The 22,129-nt window shown below is 45.7% G+C and overlaps 2 protein-coding genes across 2 annotated transcripts; one reads left to right on the top strand and one right to left on the bottom strand.

Annotated features, from left to right (window-relative positions):
- Positions 1-4,085: 4,085 nt before the first annotated feature.
- LOC131893186 (high mobility group protein B3-like) lies at positions 4,086-5,031 on the top strand. The gene has a single exon (XM_059243155.1). The coding sequence runs from the start codon at positions 4,320-4,322 to the stop codon at positions 4,872-4,874; it is 555 nt and encodes a 184-aa protein (XP_059099138.1). The 5' UTR covers positions 4,086-4,319; the 3' UTR covers positions 4,875-5,031.
- Positions 5,032-5,693: 662 nt separating this feature from the next.
- LOC131893179 (pituitary homeobox x-like) lies at positions 5,694-11,883 on the bottom strand. Its single transcript, XM_059243145.1, has 3 exons — positions 10,767-11,883; positions 8,055-8,281; positions 5,694-6,606 (listed from the first exon to the last, which is right to left on the bottom strand). Exons 1-3 carry the CDS (start codon positions 11,224-11,226, stop codon positions 5,953-5,955), a joined length of 1,341 nt encoding a protein of 446 aa, XP_059099128.1. The 5' UTR covers positions 11,227-11,883; the 3' UTR covers positions 5,694-5,952.
- Positions 11,884-22,129: the final 10,246 nt, after the last annotated feature.

Genomic DNA, 22,129 nt, shown 5'->3' with positions numbered 1-22,129 from the left:
GATGTGTTGAAGCGAAGAATCTTGGCATCACTCAAGGCGCGAACTTCGCCAAGTCCAGTAGATCTTCTCGTCTCATCATGGACAGAGTCAGACACGAAGAAGACTCTCTATGAGAATAAAAGAATTCCCACAAAAGACCCTTGCTCTGGAGTTAGAACACAATACATAGAGTGAGCAAAGAAGAACATGAGGAACCCTCGCAATTGATTCAAGACTTGTGGATTGTTCTGGTGGGTGTCATCATGTGTTGGTGCCTACAGCGAAGAAGCCTGTTTAAGATCGTTTCCACATTACGCCTCTTCATTGCTTCACATGCTTGATTGGCATCGCAAGGCTAATAGAAGAAGAAGAAGAAGAAGAGGAGGAGGAGGAGGAGGAGGAGGGGCTGGGTTGGAGGGGCGAGACAAGCATAAAAGGCCAGGCCCTCACCGCAACACATAACTTCGAGTGGTTCACTCCGCTGGCCTTCTAGTCCACAACGAGGTTCTCTAATGTGATATCTGGTAATGAATTGGGCCCGCCAAGAATAGGCCTCATAATGAATGGGTCCTGCGGTGCGTGCCGAGCGTCCTCGGCCATTTTCTCGCCGCCGAGTCTCTCCCTCCCAATTAGAGTGCGGGTTTCTTCATCCCGTCACCTTTCACAAAGAAACGGTAATTAGGTGTGTACTGGATTTCGTGGTGAGTGGGACAATGTCCCATCCAGATTTTGCCTCAACTTCTTTCCACACTTTGACTCCGACGGACTGACGGACTGACCATAGGATCCAACGGGGAAAAAAAGGAAAGGGCGAACGAACGAAAGATCGAAAGAAAAGAAGAGAGCCTTCTCTGCCTCGTCAACTTAGCCTTTTGGTTGCACCCACAAGTTTGTGATCAACAACGGTACTGTCTTTGAAGATGAAAGGGTTCTCCACCTCGGTGTCCGAATAAAATACACAGTGCTCGTGTCCGCGAGTCATTTACCACCAAAGGCCGAGTTCCCCGTGCCTTTGAAGCCAGTCTAATCGATCCCAAGGGACCAAAGGTGGTGGGAGAAAATGCAAATAGTACAAGGCCAAATCGCCATTGTCTGTGAAAATCAAAGACTCCACCACGCATAATGTGCTCAAGATGAAATCCAGGATTTACACCACCCACACAGATATCCTCCCCGACCAAGGTGTGGCCACGACGAAGCAGACCGCATTTTCAGCCCATCCACTCGAGGATTTGAGCATCCAAGTCATGAAGTTCAACATCGAATCCGATAGCCGGGGGGCCGAGGACGAAGATGACAATGTGGGCGACCCGGATAACGTCCCCTACAACGTGGACTCTCAGCAATTTGACCGCATTGCCTCCATATCTGTGATGATCGTCCTGTCGGTGATTCTCCTCGGGCTGGTCTCGGTGCTCCTGCTTTACTTGTGTCGCGTGAGAGTGCCAGGATTCTCCAATGTCTTTCTCTCTCACGGCTATTATCATGAGGACCCGGACGACGACAATCCCCCCGAGTCCGGGATGGCCACGTTGGAAGGCGTGGCCAGTGGACCGTCGTCCACCCGTGGCGTGGACAATGAGAGCCCTCGGTTCTTGCAGCTCAAGCGACATCCCTTATCAGCCAGTCACTACCATTATGGCCGTCCCCCAAAGAGGTCGGGTGAGCAGCACCCCGAATGCTCACGGAAGCATTCGATCTGACTCAGTGGAATCAGTCCTCGTCATCTCAGACTTTCGACGACATTACTGCCACTGACTTGTCACTTGGTTGGGCTCGGGGCTCGGGGCTCGGGGCTTGGGGGAGACCCCCTGAGTCGACCTCTGGGAGTGCTCAGCCTGAACTATCCTTGTCAAGACCATTAGTGACGAAAAATGGACGACTGATTCGAATGGTTCGTGATGTGTGACAAACGATGGAACATCACGGAAACCGTCTCCAGCAGAGGCAGGCGTTCCTTTCATCCTCAGATTCAAACGATCATTCCAAGCTTAACAAAGGAGTTCGTTGGGAGCACCTTCCAGACTCGAGCTTCCACAACCAACCGACCGACCGACCAACCAACCAACCAACCAACCAACCAACCAACCAACCAACCAACCAACCAAACAGAGCTCATTCATATGTTTTTGTGTCACTTTTTCTCCATTTGAGCCCGATCTACGTACCTACAGTGTATTCGGGGAATAAACTACCTCTTGGTATAATCTACCTAGGTGTGCTACTCTCCTCTTTGCTCGCCTCTCATCGCTCCTGCCGCGCCTAAAAGGGGAATGAGTTTTTGAGCCTTCAAACCGACCTTTACCGTATTTTCGACTATTCCTCGGGGAAACACGGAAGCTGACGGCTGAAAGAAGGTTGGCTAGAGTTCCCATTACGAGCTGAAAAGTTGCTTGTTATTTCCACCATTTCAACGCCGAGTGAGTGAGGCCTTAATGCCAAATGTTGAAAGTTTTGAGGGGATTGCATTTCTGAACTTCGGAAAACACTTGACTTGGCTCAAGTATTTGCAAACTGGCTCTCAAATTGCCCCACAATAACTTTGGCACAAGCTCGCGTTTCCTGAAACGATGCTTTCAATATCTGGATCTTCTTCTCAGTCACATTATCGGGATCTTCCCGAATTTGGATGTCATGCTTTGATCAAAACTTCAGATGAAACCAGGGATGACTCGCAAAAAGTAGTACGACCTACGTGCAATTTAGGGAATGATAAAGGCAAGAAAGTTACGAGATCAGATGGCAGGAACATGAACACGAAAATCTGATGTTAGGGGGGATTACAACAGTTTTCTGTTCGCTCTCTCCCAAAAGTGAGCCAACATTGAAATAGTGTGGTTTTACTAGTTATCTCAACAGAGTTTTATCTATTTTGAGCTTTGTAGCTGAATTTTGTGTTGAATGATAGTAACTTTGTTCCATATCATAGGAGCATGGAGTATTTATGATTCAAAAATAAGTTTCAAGGTTTATTCTACTACAGGGAGGTTTTAGGGCAAATTTTGGATAGGCGTAAAAATCAGAAGAGCTAGTTATTAGAGCTAGCAATTTAAAAGGCAAAATGAGAACGCTTTTTCTTTTATTTAACGTAAATAATTACAAGTAACTCAGACAATTAATTGTCCATGCAATCCAAACATGGATTGTCACTACCAACCTAATGAACCGAAAAAATTATCACATCCAGAAGGGTTTCCGTCAAGCATCAATTGCCATAGGATCTGAGAAATTGCTTCACGCCAAAATGCTTTGGCGAAAAATACGTCTAAACGAGCAAGATTTTGGTTTAGATGTGAAACAATCCCAGTCCCTTGGTAGTTGTGGTAAGAGGGCGTGAAAAAACAGATTAGAAAGCTTTCCAGCATTCTAACTCAAGAGGGTGCTGTCAATAAATCTCTGGAGAGGCTGATTTATTTCTTGGTTTGGAACTACATTCCACAGGCACCCAAAAAAATTCTCGTTAGGTCAATGCTTTTTTGTACCGTCGACTTTTGTTCATCGGTCTTCACAAACTCCTGGGGCACTTGAAGTGAGTTCCATTGTGTACATCGGAAAAAGTACTCACAAAAACGATGCATGATGCATGATGTCCAGACTAATCACCACTGCAAATTTTGTTCACCTAAACTCTGATCTAAAGATGGCGAATTGGGTCGCTCCTCTGATCTCGTATAATCAACTCAAAATGAAAGGTTGCGTGGAGAGCGGTGAGTTTCATTCCGCAAAGCGAGACTGGCCTTTTATTATTGAGGCCTGAAGCGAGGTCAAGGCACTTCTCACTGCCTCTGATATGGATGTAATGGATATTTGCGGTCTTTTGCGGATCGATAAGCATAGAAATTTTAGATTCAGAGGCCCTACAAAAAGGAACCTTCATATCAAGGTCCTGCTTCATATCGTCAACTGTCGAGAAAGAACAATATCATGACCCAGGCCGTTCGTTGAAAGTACAAGTTCATTTAAAGTTAAACTAGCAATTACCTCGATGTGATTCGCCTTATCCCCGTGATTTTGATTTCTTTCATCTGTTTTTATGTCCAAATCACGCCAGATGAAGCGTTCCCCTAATGGAATCGATCAATTGCCTCATTCTGTCAGCGACCATATCGCGTTCACATTTGACCAAACCACCACCCTGAGCATCCAAACTTGTTAGCGAATTAGCCTAAAGCAGAATAATCCCGCCATTCTTTCTTTGGCAAATCCCCACGGTTCAACTTCAATCTCCGCGAAAACACTTCACCGCCCAAGAACCGAATCCATCCCGTGTGACCTCTCAAATCCGGTCGATTTCGATCGAGATATCCGCCTCAAACCCCCGTTGAAAGGGCCGACAAAAAATGCCGCGTGTTTCCACCAAGAACAAAGACCCGCATGCGCCCAAACGGGGCTTATCCGCTTTCATGCTGTATTCGGGTGAGGTCCGGCCCAAGATTCGGGCCAGCAACCCGGACATGCCCGTCACCGAGGTGGCCAAGGTAATTGGAGCGCGCTGGGCCGAAGTGTCTGACGAGGAGAAGGCTCGGTTTAACGCCCTGGCTGCCAAGGACAAGAAGCGCTACGAAGCGGCCATGGAGGTCTATGAACCTCCGCCCACCGCGGGCTCAGATGCGGACGAAAACGCCAATCGAGGGGCGGGACTCAAGAGGAAAATGAAGGCGTCGGCAGACCCGAATCGGGTGAAGAAGCCCACGTCGGCTTACTTCTATTTTATGGCGGCTGTGCGACCGAGTTTGAAGGAGAAGCATCCGGACAAGAAGCTCGGCGAGATGGCCAAAATCATGGGGGAAATGTGGGCCAAGTACACGGACGAGGAGAAGCAGCCTTTTGTCAAGAAGGCCATGAAGGACAAGGCCCGATATGAGGAAGAAAAGCAAGCTCAAACGGCCGAATGAAAAACTGAATCTTGACGGGAAAAGGGGCGTTCTAGGAACAATGAAACTTGATAGCATTTATCGTTCATCTAACTTTGTGATGGCTTTACCGATCTTATTTGAGACTTGTACAAAATTTCAAATTGTCTTTTCGTTCGAATACAGTTGTACGTCATAATCAAGCTTCGAAGTTGATAAGAATAAGGATAGTTATTAAGTATGTTTGCTATGGGAAAGGATCGTAATGATAGATCAGACAGAGCCTTCATTTTGGAACCTTGAAGTCAACCCCTTGTCTGCTGAATTGTTGATCGAAAGTCGTTGGGTAGACGTCACGGAACCTTTCTGGACTTTGTGAACGCGCTCTCGGGAAGTCGGGGAAGCAAATGGTTTTCGAAATTCCTACAAAAGTTGGGGGCAAATCCGGGAACCATTGCAAGGCATTGAGAGTTCATCTACCTTGGACAATTCTCATCTAGAGCCGGACACAATCTGAAATGCAATCCTCAACCTCGGCATTGGCTTATTCCGATGGATCATGGTAAATCTAAAAAACCGTTAACCAGATGATCTAACCCTGTTTCACAATCAGAAACCAGGAGATGCAATTCATAAAATGTTCGCTCTACTGGCATCCAGTCTACGATTTTTCTCTCCTAATATCTTCCTTCATCCCACATCCCATTTTTGTTCAAGCTCGGTTGACTACCTTAGATTTACTTCTTAACCTGAAGTGCATGTAATACGCCAAAAAATGGGCCCAAACTTGAAAGAGAAAACGAATGAAGAAATAAATGTAACATTCAATCCCATCAATGTCACGTATCGCATCAAAATGTCTGAAGCCATCTATTTCGACATAAGTTGAAATAGGTAACTTTATTTTCCTCAAAACAGAACATAGCAATTGGGATGATAAAAATTACTAGTGTGTTAATACCGTAGTTACAAAGAGATCGGAATAACTTCATAAACAACCATCGCCGCCAAGACAGTCAAGCTAATGGGAATACTTATAAGACGACTTCTCTCCTTTGATCATAATTATATGTCTAAAACATGACATGGTCTATTGGGCTGGACTGGGCTGGGCGTCCACTCACTGCACTAGTCCAGTCTTGGCATTGCTGCTCTCGTCGTTCTGACTCTCATTTGGATTAACATTCCCCACGTCATAATGGCAAGACATCATGGACTCCCCCAGGCCTTCCTGCCCATCCTTGTTCTCCGCAGATGAGAGATCCGAAAACGTCCCGCCAAACCCGTTGACCCCCACTTGTTTGGCCTTGAGTCGCAAGGAGGCAATCGAAGAGGACATGGAATTGGCCGCCGCCGCCATGTTGTACATAGAGTATCCGCTGGACGACCCATACGGATAAGGCGGGGTAGTCGAGGAAGCATTGGCACTCGACGGGGTGGAGTTATGCCCAATAGACAGGGCCGTTCCCGCTGTCGTGGTTGGGGCGGGCATCATACTATTGAATCCCTGGTTATGGTGGCCCATGGCCGAGAGACCCCATGTGAAGCCTTTGGCAAGCGTGGGCGACGCCTTCGCGGCCCAGTTGTTGTACGTGGAGTAGCAACCCGTGTAGAGGGAGTCGTCGAACGGCGATTGGGGCATTAATGAGTTGAATTGCGTGCCGAAACTTCCGGCGGAAGCGGCCACCACCGCGGCCTTGCTGAAGTCCCCGGCCGCATTGATTAAATGACGCTCCCTTTTTCTCCATTTGGCTCGACGGTTCTTGAACCACACCTGGAAATCGACCGAACAGAGTGGAGGACGTGAAAAACGGGGGAAACCGAGAACATCTTTATCGATCCTGACATTTATTGACAGCCCAGACAAATAATCCAACTTGTGTGTGTATGTGTGTGTGTGTGTGTGCATGTGTATATAAGAGTCGGTGGCGCTCAATGTATTCCCAAGTACGTACCAGTATGTACACATGCACTTACTGTGTACGTACGTACGTACGTACGAGGAGCAACGTCCAACGATCAAGGTGCCATCAGTGTAATTCCAACAAAAGCAATCCAACGTGGACGTGGAAGAAGCAAGAAAAAATAGGGCCAGATAAGATAAGCGCTGTCCGGACTTGTTACCCGACCTTTTTTTGGCATTGTCATCAACTGAGAGCAAATGGGATTCTCAGGAACATGCGAACACGAATTAACAAGTACACTCGAAAGTCCTTATGCGTTGACAGGTACGAGACACCAACTACAATGCCTGCGTACGTATGTAAATGAACAAGCAAGCACATTACAGTTTCAATCAATGAGTTCATCACACTCAATTACTCGAACTCATCACGTCATTAAACACATGTGAAGGACGACACAAAGTCCAGACAAATTGGACACAGTTGTCACGATTGTTATCGAAATGGCGACATAGTCGACAAGAATCGGCATGTATTCACCTTGTTGAACAAGTTTGAAGGAGGGAAGATGTCTAAAGCGTGCATTAAAATGATAAGCAATCGAGGAAAATATCCTGCCTCGCCGTTTACTATATACACGCCAATAGGTATTGATCGTTGACGAAGGACCATGTGTTAAATTTAGACTGTGCATTCTGAGCATACAACAAATAAAAGTCCTTTGAAGTTGACAAGAAGAGCTGTCTATCTTGGTACTTTGAGTTTTTATCTTGTCTCAACGCCTGTTAGCTCATTCATTGAAAGCAGAATACCGACTATTTTTGACCAAAATACTCTTTAGATTGGTTGTAAAACTCGAAATACAAGTGGAATAAGCTGTACAGAAGGGTTCCTTTGCTCATCTATTAAAAAAGAATGACAATACTGCTCTTCGTATATGCTATCGGGAAAACCACGGGTGAATCAACACTGGCAAGCTCGTAGTAATGGTATACATTCTCGAGTAATCCTGTCAAAAATAAAAATGCCAACATCCGTGATGTTCCAATGTCCCAGGTGTCCCTTCGGAACTCAATGCAACTGATGCTGAAGTGCTTATTTATTACATCCCCTCAAAGAACCAAATGGCCCCAAACCCCCTCAAAAAATAAAAAAGAAGGATCACTGCTAAAACAATACCCGAAACGCCCCCTGCAGATGTTTTCAATCACATATGCAGCCACTGCCCCGACGATAATGAGCGGAACTCTTCAAGGACACCGGGCTAACCCCATCACAATCATACAAATCTATCCAGGATATTATCATCCCAACTTACCCGAACTCGAGGCTCAGCAATGTTCGTCCATAAGGAGATCTCTTCTCTGGTGCTCATGTCCGGATATCGATTTCGCGTGAAGAGTGCCTCCAGCTCTTGGAGTTGTTGAGACGTGAAATGAGTTCGTTGACGTTTCTGTCGCTTATCTTTCTTGCCAGAGCCATCTTTCGAGTCATCCAGCTGACTATCGGGATTGGCGGGGCTTGCCGGATCTTGAAATCCTGGGTCTGGAACAAGGATATAAAAAGGCTGTAAGCAAGCAAGCACGGCCAAAGGTCCATGGGAAAAAAAGAAGCGAAGAACAGAGGCAACCTACGGTATAATTTATAGCTACCCAATAAACAGACACCACAGGAGTAAATAGAGGTAATTGAGTTTCCCTGGGGTGTGGGAGATGGTGGTTAGCCTCGATGTGGTGAGAAATGGGGGACTTTTCTCTTACTATACGCTGTCCGCTATCCCTACTTGACCATTGGACAGAAGCACAGGATCGCTAGGGTGTGGGAGGTTTGCTGAGAAATTGGGTATGGGCAAAACAAGACTGTTGTGGTGGGTCACTCACTCCTTGTAGAAGCGTATCAGCAACCGCGAAGTGATTGAGAATCCGCGAGTTTTTATGGCTTGACTCGAATTGAGCCCCAAGGCGCCCAAAGCGATGGGCAATCTCAACAAAAATGAGAGCAAGGAGAGCAGGAGGGGGAATTGTGCAATTATACTTTCTGTACAACCGTACTCGTGTGTCGAGTCACACGAATGTGTATGTGTGGGGAGGTGAATGGGTACATAAGCAAGAGAATAAGGGACTCACACATGCCCACACATGCGTACAACAAATATATCTTGGCATTGATAGATTACTCCGTGAGAAAATGGGTATGAAATGGGGTGTGTTTGGAAACAAGGCGAGAATTGATGAGAAAAACAAGTTGTCAAGAGCCAAAAGAAACAAGCCACTCCAGTCCCTGAGGGCCGACCAAGTACATTGTACATTGCGTACTATCGTACATGTTAAAGATGTGGCTTTTTCTTTGGATTATATATAATAAGTTTCCAATCAGCCATCAAACTGTAGCTGGCTACTCTTACATGTTGTTTCCTCCCCTAATTATTGTCACTTGACTTTTTTTGGCATCGAACCTTTAGCCCTGTCCCCTCTTTATGGCCATTCTCATTTCACGGAGTGTTAGGTTTGTCACACCCATTAGTAAGTTTGAGTGAGATTCGCTCGCGTGGAGCGAAAACAAAATAAGAAAAGAGAGAGAACCCTAAAGATCTCACCCTCGCCACCATGATCGATCACTGTGGAACAAGATGAGGGACTTGCATTTGACAAAGGATTTGGGGTACCACAGAGGTACCAAAAAACGGCGAATTCAGTCATGCAAGGAGCTAAGGAGCCAAATCAGGTCAATTCGAGGGGCGTTTTTTAATCAGTACCTGGTATGCTGGATTTTTACCTCGTTGGGCCAATGGTTCTTTTTTACAAACACAGTAAGTCTTGAGTTCCATTCTTATTTTGATGGAGAGGGCAAATCTACATTTTACTGACCAGAAGAGCAGGCAGCTCACATCACACTTGGGGCTACAATTTTTCGGAATTCAGTTGCCACATTAATGTTGTAAAGATATGAAAAACCCGTCGAATTGTATAAAGATAGAATTTCCCACAAGACAAACTGCAAATGCAGCAATAATACAGAACTTAGCAAAGTGTCCTTTTAATCCTTCAGATATTAGCAAAATGTCGAGGGCCATTCTTGCGTCAATTAGTCTAATTACTATTTGCGGGAATACTGGACAGGGGTTAGTAAAAAAATATTTTTAGCAAAATTGTATCCAAGCAAAAAGAAAATAGCTATGGCGAGGGGAAAGATAGGATCAGAAGGAATACTTTTTTTAGCTGAGCAGAAACAAAGACTAATGTTCCATAATCCATAAATGGACTGATTTCCAACTACACTAATACGGTAAAAAGAATAGAATCCATGCTAAGTTGATGAATAATGTCTTTTTTTAGGAGTGAAATCAATTAGCATCGCCACCGTCGGTTGGCAAAACCAGAAACCAAGACCTTGGGTGCAACGATGAGACAGCTCGAAAAGTAGTTCAAAAAGGCGCCTGGCAATGGAAAATTCCTAAACTGCTGGAAATTTATCCCTGGATTAGAGAGCGGTGAATCCTGCCGCTCTCAGAATAAATGACGGCCAAGAATGCAGCCACAATGGCCGTCAATGGCCAAAATGTGCAGGACCGAGACTCGAGCAGCCCAGCGAGTGGAGTGTGGAAAGCGACGGAAAACGGACCCCAAGGTGTAGATTGTAGGCGTGATTCCATCGAAAATGAGTTTCCAATAGTAAGCCCATTTATAGCAGCACTGAACACAGCGCTACACGAAAAGATGGACAGATGATAGGATGAACAACCAGAGAATGGAGGGAGCCCTCAAACCATCAATTCTCAATGCTTTTAATAGACGCACAGATTTTTACTTTCGGTTTCGATTGTTTCATAATTAATCCAACACTCAATAAAACACTCTTACGAGTTTCGCCCAAAGTAGAACGGCTTTATAACTAATATGGTCTACTCAACGAAACCCATGAAAAGGCCATCATATTTTTCCCCATTCGACAACAAAGGCGTCATGGTTGCAGGGCTGACAGTTACCACTCCTTGAAAATACATATACAATACTGAATGAATCTGGCTTACCATCTTTGATTTTAACAGTTGAGGTGGGAAGATTGGTATTGTTGGGCGAGTAACTCGTGGTGGCCGACGACGAGTTGTTGTGTGAGTTCTCAATGTTATTGCTTGAGGAATTGTGAATATGGCTTGGATGCAGACTAGTCGACGAGATCCCAGGCGGCGTGAAAGGCCTATGGGGAGGTAATGGCTGATTGGGATGGTGATGAGTGTGAAAACCATGATGGAATGAGCTCGGATGAGGTGGAACGGGGTGCGATGAGACACCCCCGTAATGGTGACCGTGATCACTGGCCCCAACTGCTCCGCCCCCGTTGTGTTGTGGAGTGTGGTGATGGTGGTGATGGTGGTTCACGAGTCCCTCCAAACCACTGAGATCTGACAAACCAGACGTGGAAGCGGGGCCTAAGCCCGCATGCATGAGACTGGCAGCCGCACTTACAGCCCCCGCTCCTAACATATCCATGGCGAACGACGGGTCCTCTCACCTGGGGAGTTTCACGCCGCGATGATTACTTCAATAGGGCGTGAAGCGGGTTGAGAAATGTGTCTTGAGCACGGAACAAATGTCTGAATTAGCACTTTGTCGACGAAACTGTTAGGCAGGGTATTTGAAAACAATCTGTTGTGACTGTAGCACTCTCGTTCTCGTCAAGTCAGGTCCCTATCTCTGAGAGCAAACAAGAACATGGAAAATTGGCGCCGAAAATTACAACACTCAGCGACACAAATCTTGGAGGAAAAACTCAAATACAGATGCTAGTCATGAAGATGCTGATGCTGATGATGCTGTTGATGGCCACACACATGTGGACTCGGACCAGGCGGGGGTTCTCCGGGATTGTCAACTCGAGGCTCTTCAAAGGCAAAGAGCACTCCAAAACATGATCACTTCATTGAAGGAATGGTTCTGATATCGCTCCAAGTCTGGACGAACTCCCCCACTACAAGACTATGATGATGGCTCGTCTCTCCGTCTCTTTCCCAGCAGGTCTTTGTCCGTGGGGCCAGCACTGCGAACGCCAACGAAGTCTCCTCCTAGCTTGTGGCCTGAGGACCCTGACCACTCTGGTATTTTGCGAGGCAATGGGGCTTCTGCATGCTCCACAAGAAACAAGAGAAATCCTCGCTCCTTCGCCTACAATGCTGCCAATGAGTGGGTGAATTGAGCGTCGCCGCGCAACCCTGAGGACGTCGCCATTGTGTCTGGCCTGGTCTCAAATTTTCCGTCACTGTCGCCAGTTGGACGCCACTGGAAGCTCCTCCCCGAGCGCCGGCGGTGGCGACGCCGGCTCCGCTGCCGTTCAATTTCGCCTGGATCGTCTTCATTGAAACTCGACATGAATTTCGCGCCTTGGGTTTGACGTCAGGTTCCCGGGATGCTGCAGTTGCTATTTATCTGGGGATTTTGAAACTGGTCCTTGAATGCTGGCTAGTAATAGTGTAATCAGACATTCCGGGCCGATGTGCTTGGCTGTGGAGTTGCATCGGAGAGAACGGGACACACAATGCCCTGGAGAAGAGAGAATTCCCCCTTTAAGGACATCATCATCATCATCAGCCGCTTATTCGTCTCCCATCTCGGACGATGTGTGAGTGTGTGGCAAGTTAAAGCTCACTCAGCTACGCTAATGACCCATTTGAATACAAATTGTCGTCCCACTCTGCACCTGTTTGGTTCCCGTCTCCAGTGTGGATAAAAATTCAAAAGTATCACGAGCATATTCATGAAAAAAGAGAGAAGCAGCATAAGGGGGGGGGGAGCAAAGGAGAAGGAAGAAGTCGTCACAATTTTTCACGCATATGTTCGTTGGGGCATATGTTGATGGCCGATAGGGAGACATTGATGAGTTTGGGTCGGAAACAAACTGATGGAAACATTTGTAAAAAAAGAGGAGAACCAAGAGACCACGAAAGACCTGGCTACTTTATGTAGGAATGGGACTGAGTTTTGATTACGACATGCATGGGCTCGATCAGAGCAATCGGCGGAATCTTTTGAGGAAATTGATTAGGAATTGAGATACATGAAGAGGCTCTCGGAGACTTCGAGATACGTCGAAGCACATGTAACCAGAACGAATTGTGGCGTGTTCTATGGAAAAGGACCATGTCATAAAATGTGGTTCTGGTGTCAAAAGTCTATAGAAAATCATGGAAACGTGAAATCTAGACATCTGGGCTTTCTCACACCCAAGGAAAATAAATGCTCCCAAGAAGAAAAGAAGAAGTCTTTTTCAACGTGCAACCGAGCGATTGTGTTTGAAACGCGTTAAAAACGAAGTTTTCTTATTCCACAGCCGTGCCCAAGTTCAAGTTGAATTCAGATTTAAACTTGAAGGTAGTTCGAATTGCTGACAATAACGCGTAAAAGAAATGCGACAATCAATTGTTTGCAAATTGGTCCAATTAAGTTTTAAATATGTCCATGTACTGTGTTTTGCAACAAAGTATCGCCTATGACAAATTCACGTTCTGAGCATGGAGGAAGGTTTTTGAGCACACGCGAGATTGAAGTTAATATCCGACATCTGGGTCCGAAGAGACGCCCCCTTTTGTGCGCTGAATAGAACTTGGTGTCGACAGACACGCCCCTTTCATTAGCCTAAAAGGACAAAAAGTGTCACCATGGATATCTGAAATATCGTCTGTTCTGTTATTTTATCAATTAAAGCTCAGCTTTTTTCCTCAAACGATCGTTTATAGTCAACTGAAGCTAGACATCTCTTTTACACATATTTGACCAAAGTCGACCAATGATTAAGTTGAATAAAATCTAGATATCCAGATGGAGAATCTTGGGTTGAGGCCATTTGGATTGAGCCGAGGATGGAAAAAGGGAGGCAGGAGCTCATTTGAATATGCAATCACCTCGTAATCGCTTGGCTACGATTAAACCAAAACTATTTATGATGTTACTTCTCCCTCTCTCTCTCTCTTGTAGTAGAACAAAATAACAACAAATGATGGATTTCAGAAGCATTCCCCGATCCATCCCCACCATATGGCACACCTCACTCTTTCATAGAGTGGAATTGAATTTTAAGAGCTAATTTGAATAATGAGTCCAACACTTTGAATGGCATCCAAATTACTGTAGGTGTTGATTTCTGGCCTTTGTTCTTGTCAAGCAATATTGTGGATGTATGCATTTCCAATAAATAAATGCCCGGTTTGCACGTGACCACTCACTCTGAGCTTTTTGAGCGGGCGAATATTCCACGAGGCTCGTTTCACGGCTTGCCGAATGTAGAAACCTCCTCCTGTGATCCCAGCAGGGGCATCCAACAAGAACTTGCGCCGCACGTGTTGTAATATTGAATATTACACCCCGCAACCGAGACCGAGAAACTCGGCTTAAGGGACGTGCACGTATCTAGGAATGACTTTATAATGCATTTACACGTGGGCATTGACATACACTACATATAGGTCGTCCAAGGCAAATTCACGGATTGCTGCTTGTCTTGGTATTATATCTCTCATATCCCCATATCTCATTGAGAGAGTTACAACGTGCACCAAGCCAAGGGTAAAATTCAAATCGTAGTGGCGGTTCTCTATGAGTCGATCTCCATGTCTCGCCTGGTAATTGATTGATTTCTAGCTCGTCTCCTTTCGTAGGCTCGTGTTCATTCGGTTGACGGGAAAATATCACTTTTCCATAAGAAAACCCGTGTTTGGGCCTTAGAGCCCAAAGAAACTTCGTCACGAGTCCCATTGAGGTGATCCCAAGGTATCAAGAAGCTATCAGACTGGGCTCAGTGAAGTTCAAGCCAGAAAATTGAGAGAAAAGTCTCTGCAAAGCACTCGCTATCGCCACTTTCTGGGTCGAGACGAGAAAATCGGTTCCCTTTCTTCCTCTGTCTCCGATTCTCTCCTGCATTCATTTCTCAGGGTTGAATTCCATGAAAGCTAGATATATCTCCCTAGTACCGCACTCATGCTTTTGGTTTGGAAGGGAACGCCTTATTGGTCATCAAGACAGTAGCAATGAGTGGGTGCAGTGTATGTTTTAAATCGAATTTCCCAACCTAAATCAAATTTCCCATCCAGACCTGGTTTGATTCCCAACACGTGGCAATTGAAATTTGAAGTGTTGTCTTTTCCAAATCAAAATATTTTCCGGCATTCAAAGGCGAGACTTTCGGCAAACAAGCGAATGAGAACTCGAGGGAACGAGCCCTAGAATGAATAAAACATGATTCAAGCAGGGCCCCCATGGCAGATTTCATTCGAATCAGACGGATCAATAAAGCGGGATTCGGAGGTCTCGCCCATCTCGTATATTTGGTCTCGGTGTCATCATGATGGCATAAAATTGCTCCCAAACCATTACAATGGTAATCCTTGTTCAAACAACCATCCGATTCAGGACAGATGACTTTTTTTTTATCTCTCTAACCATTAGGTGTAACCCCCCCCCGATACAATAGGATGTCATCATTCTCATTGCGTGATTTAAGCCGCAAGCCAAATAGCACTGGTTCACTCATTGTAATAGCATCACTGACGAAGTGGTTGCGGTGGTGGTGGGTTGTGCTGATGAGACTCGTGAGATGAATGGCACTATACCACTACTGTGCGTACGTATGTGCTGCAAATGCCGTCGCTCATCAGGCACCCTCCCAAAGAGAACGTGGATCACAGTCCCATTACCATAATAATTGGTGACAAAATATTGGGTCGATCTGCAGCAAAACCCACTACTAACAAAAAAACATGATATCTTGGAGGGAAAAGTTGTAATTGTGGTGTTTTAATTTCTGTTCATGGCCAATAGTATCCTAGGATTTGGGTGCAGACATTTCTCGCGGAAATACTGAATGAATGCCCGGAATATGTGTTGACAAAATGGCATTACGAAGAGTATTCGAAACGATAGTGGGTGTGGTCAATGCATGGTCAAAGGGAACGAGTGATTTCAGAGATCTTGAATGTTGGAATTGATCGGGTGCCAGCATAAGTGTGCGTTTATCGCTCCTCGGATCTAATGTCATGCTCCAGTGAAGTTTTGAGAGCGAAATATCGTTAGCAGCCAACGTCATGACACGAGAAATGATTCCTCGGGGAATCCACACGATGAAAGGTGGAACATGGCATCAAACGACACATTCAAACTCCCTACACGCACCATTGGCTGGCTAGCTGGGGTCGACATTACGTTTTTTCAAGCAAGGAAAGGAGTAAGCATACACGACGAGTTAAGCTCACTTATGAATGGAGTTATATCCTAACAAATCCGCGATGTGTCCAAGAGAGCTTAGCCGGATTTTGAGGTTCGAAACAAAGTTATTTCTCCACAGATATCCTTTGTTAATTCGCGTTTGTCTTGCAATAGCCTTACCTCTAATCTCTTGACAATTGACACAAGAGCCATAAATTGCTGTGACGCCAAGAAGCCAGAGAGAACTTTGGGCCAATCAACGCTCATCTGGCTTGGCCTCTGAAAAATGGGCAAACAAAAATCATCATGAGTGCAAATCACACGAGCTCAAATAGCTTGTTTGCCTCTAAACGCAAGTTTAGTTGTCTGGTTGTCAATGACGTTCTTAACCATTTCTTGCCTCAAACTATATTGAGTCTCTAACATGGGTTTCATATGCAATGTAAGTACTAGCATGTATAGGAGCTCATGGGATCCTGCAATAATCATCATTTCAGCATCTTGTTTGATTGTGTTGCGCTCGTTGAAACCTTGCCCAGATATTGGCTCATAAATCTAATGCAAACACATTCGCTCTCTGCCTCCATAAAATGGGAAGGCCAAACAAAGTGCAACAAGATCTGGGCAATTGGCTCGTCGAAAAGCTTCCCGAGAAACGGCAAGTAGTGCACTATAGCTACATATCCAAAATTAGATATCGACAATTGCTTTGGCAACTTCCATTGCGCTTTGCCTCAATGCTTGACACTTCAACAAGGGTGGCCTATTGACACTTTCGGGAAAACTTCAAACCCAACAACATGCGTGTTATCATCGTCCACTTGCTCGCCTCTCCGCCGTCATTGCTTCTTGAGAGGGACCTTGGACTGCCTATCTGAGGTCGGCAATCATGATGATGATGAAGGTAATGATAATGATGATGAAGATGATGATGATGATGATAAGGGGGGACGCGAGTAAATAGTTGCCCCTTCAATCTTTGAGCAAATATAAGACTTTCCGATCCTGGCTACTTTACTACGGTGTACACGAAACGTTTAGCAGTGCCGACTGACGATATGGGGACGGTATCTACATGTACAGTGCGTACACATATACACAGGAACAGTCGATAGATGAAGGGGATTGATCCTCGTTCACTGGGCTCGTCGACCCAGACTTTAAAGCCGGCTAGCTACACACGGAATCACCGATACCGATACCGACACTGACGGTATCTCTGGCAGTAAGTATATGGTCTCCATGTTGTACGAATTAGTATTTGCTTGATAAACTACACGGTGGGAAAGCTAACAAGGTACACGCCTTGGCCATCAACCACAGAGTACAGAATCCGACATTTAGCGTTCCCTCTTCCGCTTCATTTTTACATCGGAAATAAGAGCAAAAGTAACACAGGGTCAAGCAGCAAACGACCGACCGTTCATTGGGTAGATAGTCTAGGTATGTTGTACGAGTATATACGAGCATTGATGGTAAGGAATGAATTGGATGCATTCGAAGCAAGTTTTGCAGCTGCTCTAGCTCTTCAGCATTGCTCACTTGGTCCTTTCTTTAGTTGGGGAAGGAAGGCAAGAAAGAAGAGAGGAAGGGAGGAAGAAAGAAGAGGAGGAGAAAGAGGAGGAGAAGATGAAAAAGGAGGTGGAGAGACACCACGGACAGAGGGTTGTTGGGTGGTGGATGTCTTAGATTTCCCCCATGAGCAGCCTGCCTCCAAAGGAAATCTCCGATACCAGTGTGACCCATCCCTCATTTGATCGACACTTAAATTTTCGTGCGAGGCCTTATTGTTCAAAGTGTTACGCAAAAGTCGTTGTGAAAGGCTGTACGTGACGGGACCGACGAAATGATCAACAAAAGTTTTGGGTGGCGTTTTTTGAGCCGACCTGGCCACGCCAGGGGGATGTGCCTTGGAACTGGGGTAGTGGGATTATGTGGGATTTCTTGTTCCAAGGGGAGACTCGAATCCCTGAGAAGACAAGTAACTTGGTCTCTCGACTATGGGGCTAGTACGAGTAGACACTAACGACGTTTGAAGCATCTTTCCCTCTTGTCGGAGTATTTATGCATCTGTACAGAAAAACACACATACTCGTACTCCCCAAATGGAGTGCTTCCCTCGTTCGAAGTAGCATTCTTTTTATACTCTTGGAGTTCAAGCAGTAGGGTTTGTATTATATACAATAAAGCTGCATGTATGCAGTAATTCCATTGCCCGCAAAAGCTGGAAATGTCCTGATGTTTGTGCATGGAATACTATTCGTTTAGTGTTGATTAATGGATGTTGGTTGACCCGTCCGGGACCGAACCAATGGCACAAATCCCCTGGTTTTAGAATTGGTACCAACCACGCGAATACCTTGGTGTTAAGAGTGAAACCCCTGGAAATCCCTGTTTAAGCAATAAGGGATTTTGTAATCAAAGAAAATGACAAATTCTCTTCGGCCCCAAAAGGAGCGATATTCCCACCAACCCACCAACCTTCAGCAGAAGGTGGTGCTGGTGGTGGTGGTGCTAGCAGAGGTGTGCTACTCGCTGGCTAGCCAGGGTCATAAAACCCCGGAGAAGCAATCTTAAGCTCCCAAAACGAAATGATGGTTCGTTCGTGGGTCTGCAGAATCGCTATTGGATTGGAAGGGAGGTAAAGGGGTTTTCGATTGTCCTGATGATCTTTGGGAAGAATGAAAGAGAGAAGAACTGCCAATTGGTCCGAGGTGGGTGGTCGTCAGGATTCATCCACAAAAACTATCAGCTGCCATCCTATCGCTTGACTTGGCCCTTGATGCTATCTGGCTCGCTAGTTGGCTTGCTTGCTTGCTTACTTACTACAATTAAACGTACGAGCATCTCCTATCCGACCTAAGCAAAGACTCATGCAAAAATGTCATTACTCCCGTGGAAATGACAGCTCGACCAACGGTGCCTGATTTCCGCATTGTTTTGGTGGCCTCATTTGGCACTCAACTCAGCAGCTCTGGATGGATGGCGTTTGTTTTCCGTGGTGGGAGAAGCTTGTACAGTCAGAAGTCATAAAAGGTTAGGAATGGCTGTAAATCACTCCCCAATCAATTCCGTGGCTGCTCCAGCTAATATCTTGAACCATTCATCAATCTCCTGTTCCAACCATTAGGCTGTCAACATTGAGCCTGTCGACACATCCCTCAAATGTTTCGTTCTGACCAAGACTTCTTGGTAACTACTCCTAACCTTGAAACGACGAAGGCAGCAACGACGACAAGAAACCTGTCCAGGAAAGCATCGATATCTCGGACGGACTAAGAACTGACCAGAATTGATGCCCAAAGGCCAACATCCCCAACACCAGTTGGCGGGTCCCCCCATTCCATTGGCAAAATCCACGGTCAGCGATTGGTCAGCAGCCAGTCATCCAATGTTGAACCGACCAGATTGGATCCGAGATAGGCATGGCAAGAAGGAAAGCAAGCCAGAGGATACGCAGATACTGCAATATGTAGAGAAAAGACTGAGCACTGCTAGTACATACATGTACGTACATAGCAGCGTGTGTACGCGTATGTAGGGGAGGGCCAAGGAGAGAGAAATAGAGAGAGGGAATTTTGCCGGTCGAGGTCGCTCTTGTGTTGGGCTCGCTCACCTGACACCCCTTAATCTGGGGGGATTACCTTAATGGTAGTTAGCGAAGCGACCAATAGTAGCCACGCCAACGTTAACGACTCCTGTTGTACTGCTGCTCTATTCTCCAATTCTCCGATTCTCCGACAACGGAACGACGAGGATCGGGAGCAAGAATAGGTAAGATGTGGAGAGCAAACTAGCGATCGTTTGGCTCGTCTTCGTGGCCAAGAAAACCTGCACAACCAGCAAAAAATGATGGCCTTAAGTGGAAAGCCAACACCAACGGGGTTGAGGGGCTCACTCTAAATACATAGAGTATATTGATGGATTACATAACGACTATTGAGATGGCAACGTTCCTAATTGTACAAAAGTCGTCTGTGAAAGGTTTTTTTTTCTTCCATATGCCGAGGGAACGAGGTTGGGAACATGAAAGTGAGATCTCATCATCAGTTATTGGATCTGACGACAAGTGCTCATGCTCCCGACTAATAGGATAACGACTGTCATTTCCAAATGAGATTATCAACAGTTCAATTCGCTCGTTCACACGTAAGCCCAAAATGGCACTGCTCGAAACAGGGAGCAGAAATTCTTCCGGGGTAAAGCTCCAATGACTTCTAGTGGCGATCTCGCGGATATGAGAGCAGTGTTTTTTTCCGAGGGCTCGGAATGATTTTTCACTCGAATGACTGAGAAAACACTTACGACAATCAGTAGTCAAACGAAGATGTTCTCGCACCCAGTCGGGATTTCTCGCTTTGAAACGTGAGCTGAGCGTTCTTTTTCACTCCATCCACTTGGACAGCGTATTATTATTGTGAATAGGGTGGTAGCAAAAATGGCGAGAGCTTTTTTCGCTCCTCCAACAACTGTCTAGAGAAAGAGAAACGGGCGGGAAATACGAGATCAAAACGAGAAACAATGTTGATACAAGATCTTGATAGATGATGAATGGAAAGAGCAAAAAAAAACCGTATCATTATCCGAAACTTCTGCCATGCTGTCTGTTCAATAAAAAGTAAGGAGGGAAATGTCCGTAATGGGATTTTATGAGCGTGAGAAAAATCATAATTTTCCTCATTTATGAGCTCCTCGAAGAGCAATTGAAGATCTTGTAAATGGTTTTTTACGACGTTGTACCTCGTCGAGAATCCTGAGAAATCAGATGGATGATACAGTAGATAATATATAGAGAGCCTCTCAACCAGGTCAATGATCAACCCACCAAAGCTTATGCCAGTTCCCCACGTGCTCGATTTCGGTATCTAAGCCCTGAGCTAAATATCTGGACGATGGCGCATTTACGGCTAAGCCACGCATTTCATCCAATCCATTGGAACTTGGCTATCAAATATCGATTTTAGATTGATTGGGAGTGACATCAAAATCAACATAGTTTTTGTCTCCTTCCATCGCCATCACACCGCACCCATACGGGATAAAGAAAAAAGAAAGGAAACGGACATCGGGGTTTATTGGAGCTGGCTTTTGGTCCCCGGAACAGTCTGGTTGGAACATTCATTTCACATGCCACTATTTGATCAAAGTCAACCCCATGGGCTATTAGCATAATAATTGAGCCACTAACTCCACACACTAGACAGAGCAAACATGTGTGATAGCATATTAATATTCTACTGGAAGACCGGCCCGCCGCTCCATTCCAGTCATAAGGAAGGATGCAATGCTCAAATTTGTTTTATGGTTATGGCGGTTTGACTTTTTGCCAACCTCTTGTTTGTTACAACCATCTGCTTGGTCTAGAGCGGTGAAACTGTGAGCTCAAGAGCCCTAGAGCTTGCTCCAAGAACTCCAGCGACACAAATTACCTTCTTTGGTTGGTGGTGATTTATCTCGACTCCCAAGAGACATCTCCACCGTGGGAGGGGGATTCCCCCAACTTGAGCAATTGTGATTAGTCTTTGTAATTGAAAAGTCTGGCCTGGATTCTCCCGATATGATCCACTAAACCATACCCAGGGGAAAACAACGCATCCATAAGTACGGTGAAACGTCTCTGAAATTGGAGCTCAACCCTCAAAGCATTGGCCACCAATTCCAGGCCTGAAACCGGCATGTTGGCATCACATTCAATGGAATCGACCATCGATCGATCGGCCGATGGATGGAAAGGTCTCCTAATAACGCATACTCACAATGTCATGTCGTTCGGATGAGGCGATGCGATTTGTGGACCCGATGAGATGGGGTTGAGGCGAACAGTGATTCACGTTCAAGTCCCAGCGGGATGCCCATTGTACTTGGGAATGATAGCATCACTACATACACCTGTTTGACTAGGGATGGGACCGGATTCTCGTGGCGTCCATTGATCAAACTCGGCTATACCGCATGTTAGGCTAAAGGCCAATACTGAAACGATTCGCAGGGGACGAAATTTGCGATGTGCTCCCGTAGAATGTGACGAGGGTGCGAGATTTATGTAATGATTCCATATGGCCAGTTAGTTACAAGTTCCATCCATGTGTGGATTATGGAAGAATGGAGAGACAAATTGATGTCAACACCATCTAAAGATAACACGTAGGTTAAGATTACCAAGTAGTTACGGCACCAAATGGACCACGTTCAGTGCGCATCA

Source organism: Tigriopus californicus, chromosome 2 (genome assembly GCF_007210705.1).
Source record: "Tigriopus californicus strain San Diego chromosome 2, Tcal_SD_v2.1, whole genome shotgun sequence".
Lineage (NCBI taxonomy): Eukaryota > Metazoa > Arthropoda > Copepoda > Harpacticoida > Harpacticidae > Tigriopus > Tigriopus californicus.
Note: the sequence above shows the minus strand (reverse complement) of the source record. Positions and strands in the feature narration are given on the sequence as shown.

What these genes read in the sequence shown, in the direction of transcription:
- LOC131893186 (XM_059243155.1), top strand. Translation starts at nt 4,320, where the DNA reads ATGCCGCGTGTTTCCACCAAGAACAAAGACCCGCATGCGCCCAAACGG.
- LOC131893179 (XM_059243145.1), bottom strand. Translation starts at nt 11,226, where the DNA reads ATGGATATGTTAGGAGCGGGGGCTGTAAGTGCGGCTGCCAGTCTCATG. An exon ending in AACTGTTAAAATCAAAGATG is followed by an intron (nt 8,282 to 10,766) that starts GTAAGCCAGATT and finishes TCCTTGTTCCAG; the next exon opens with ACCCAGGATTTCAAGATCCG. An exon ending in TTGCTGAGCCTCGAGTTCGG is followed by an intron (nt 6,607 to 8,054) that starts GTAAGTTGGGAT and finishes GTCGATTTCCAG; the next exon opens with GTGTGGTTCAAGAACCGTCG.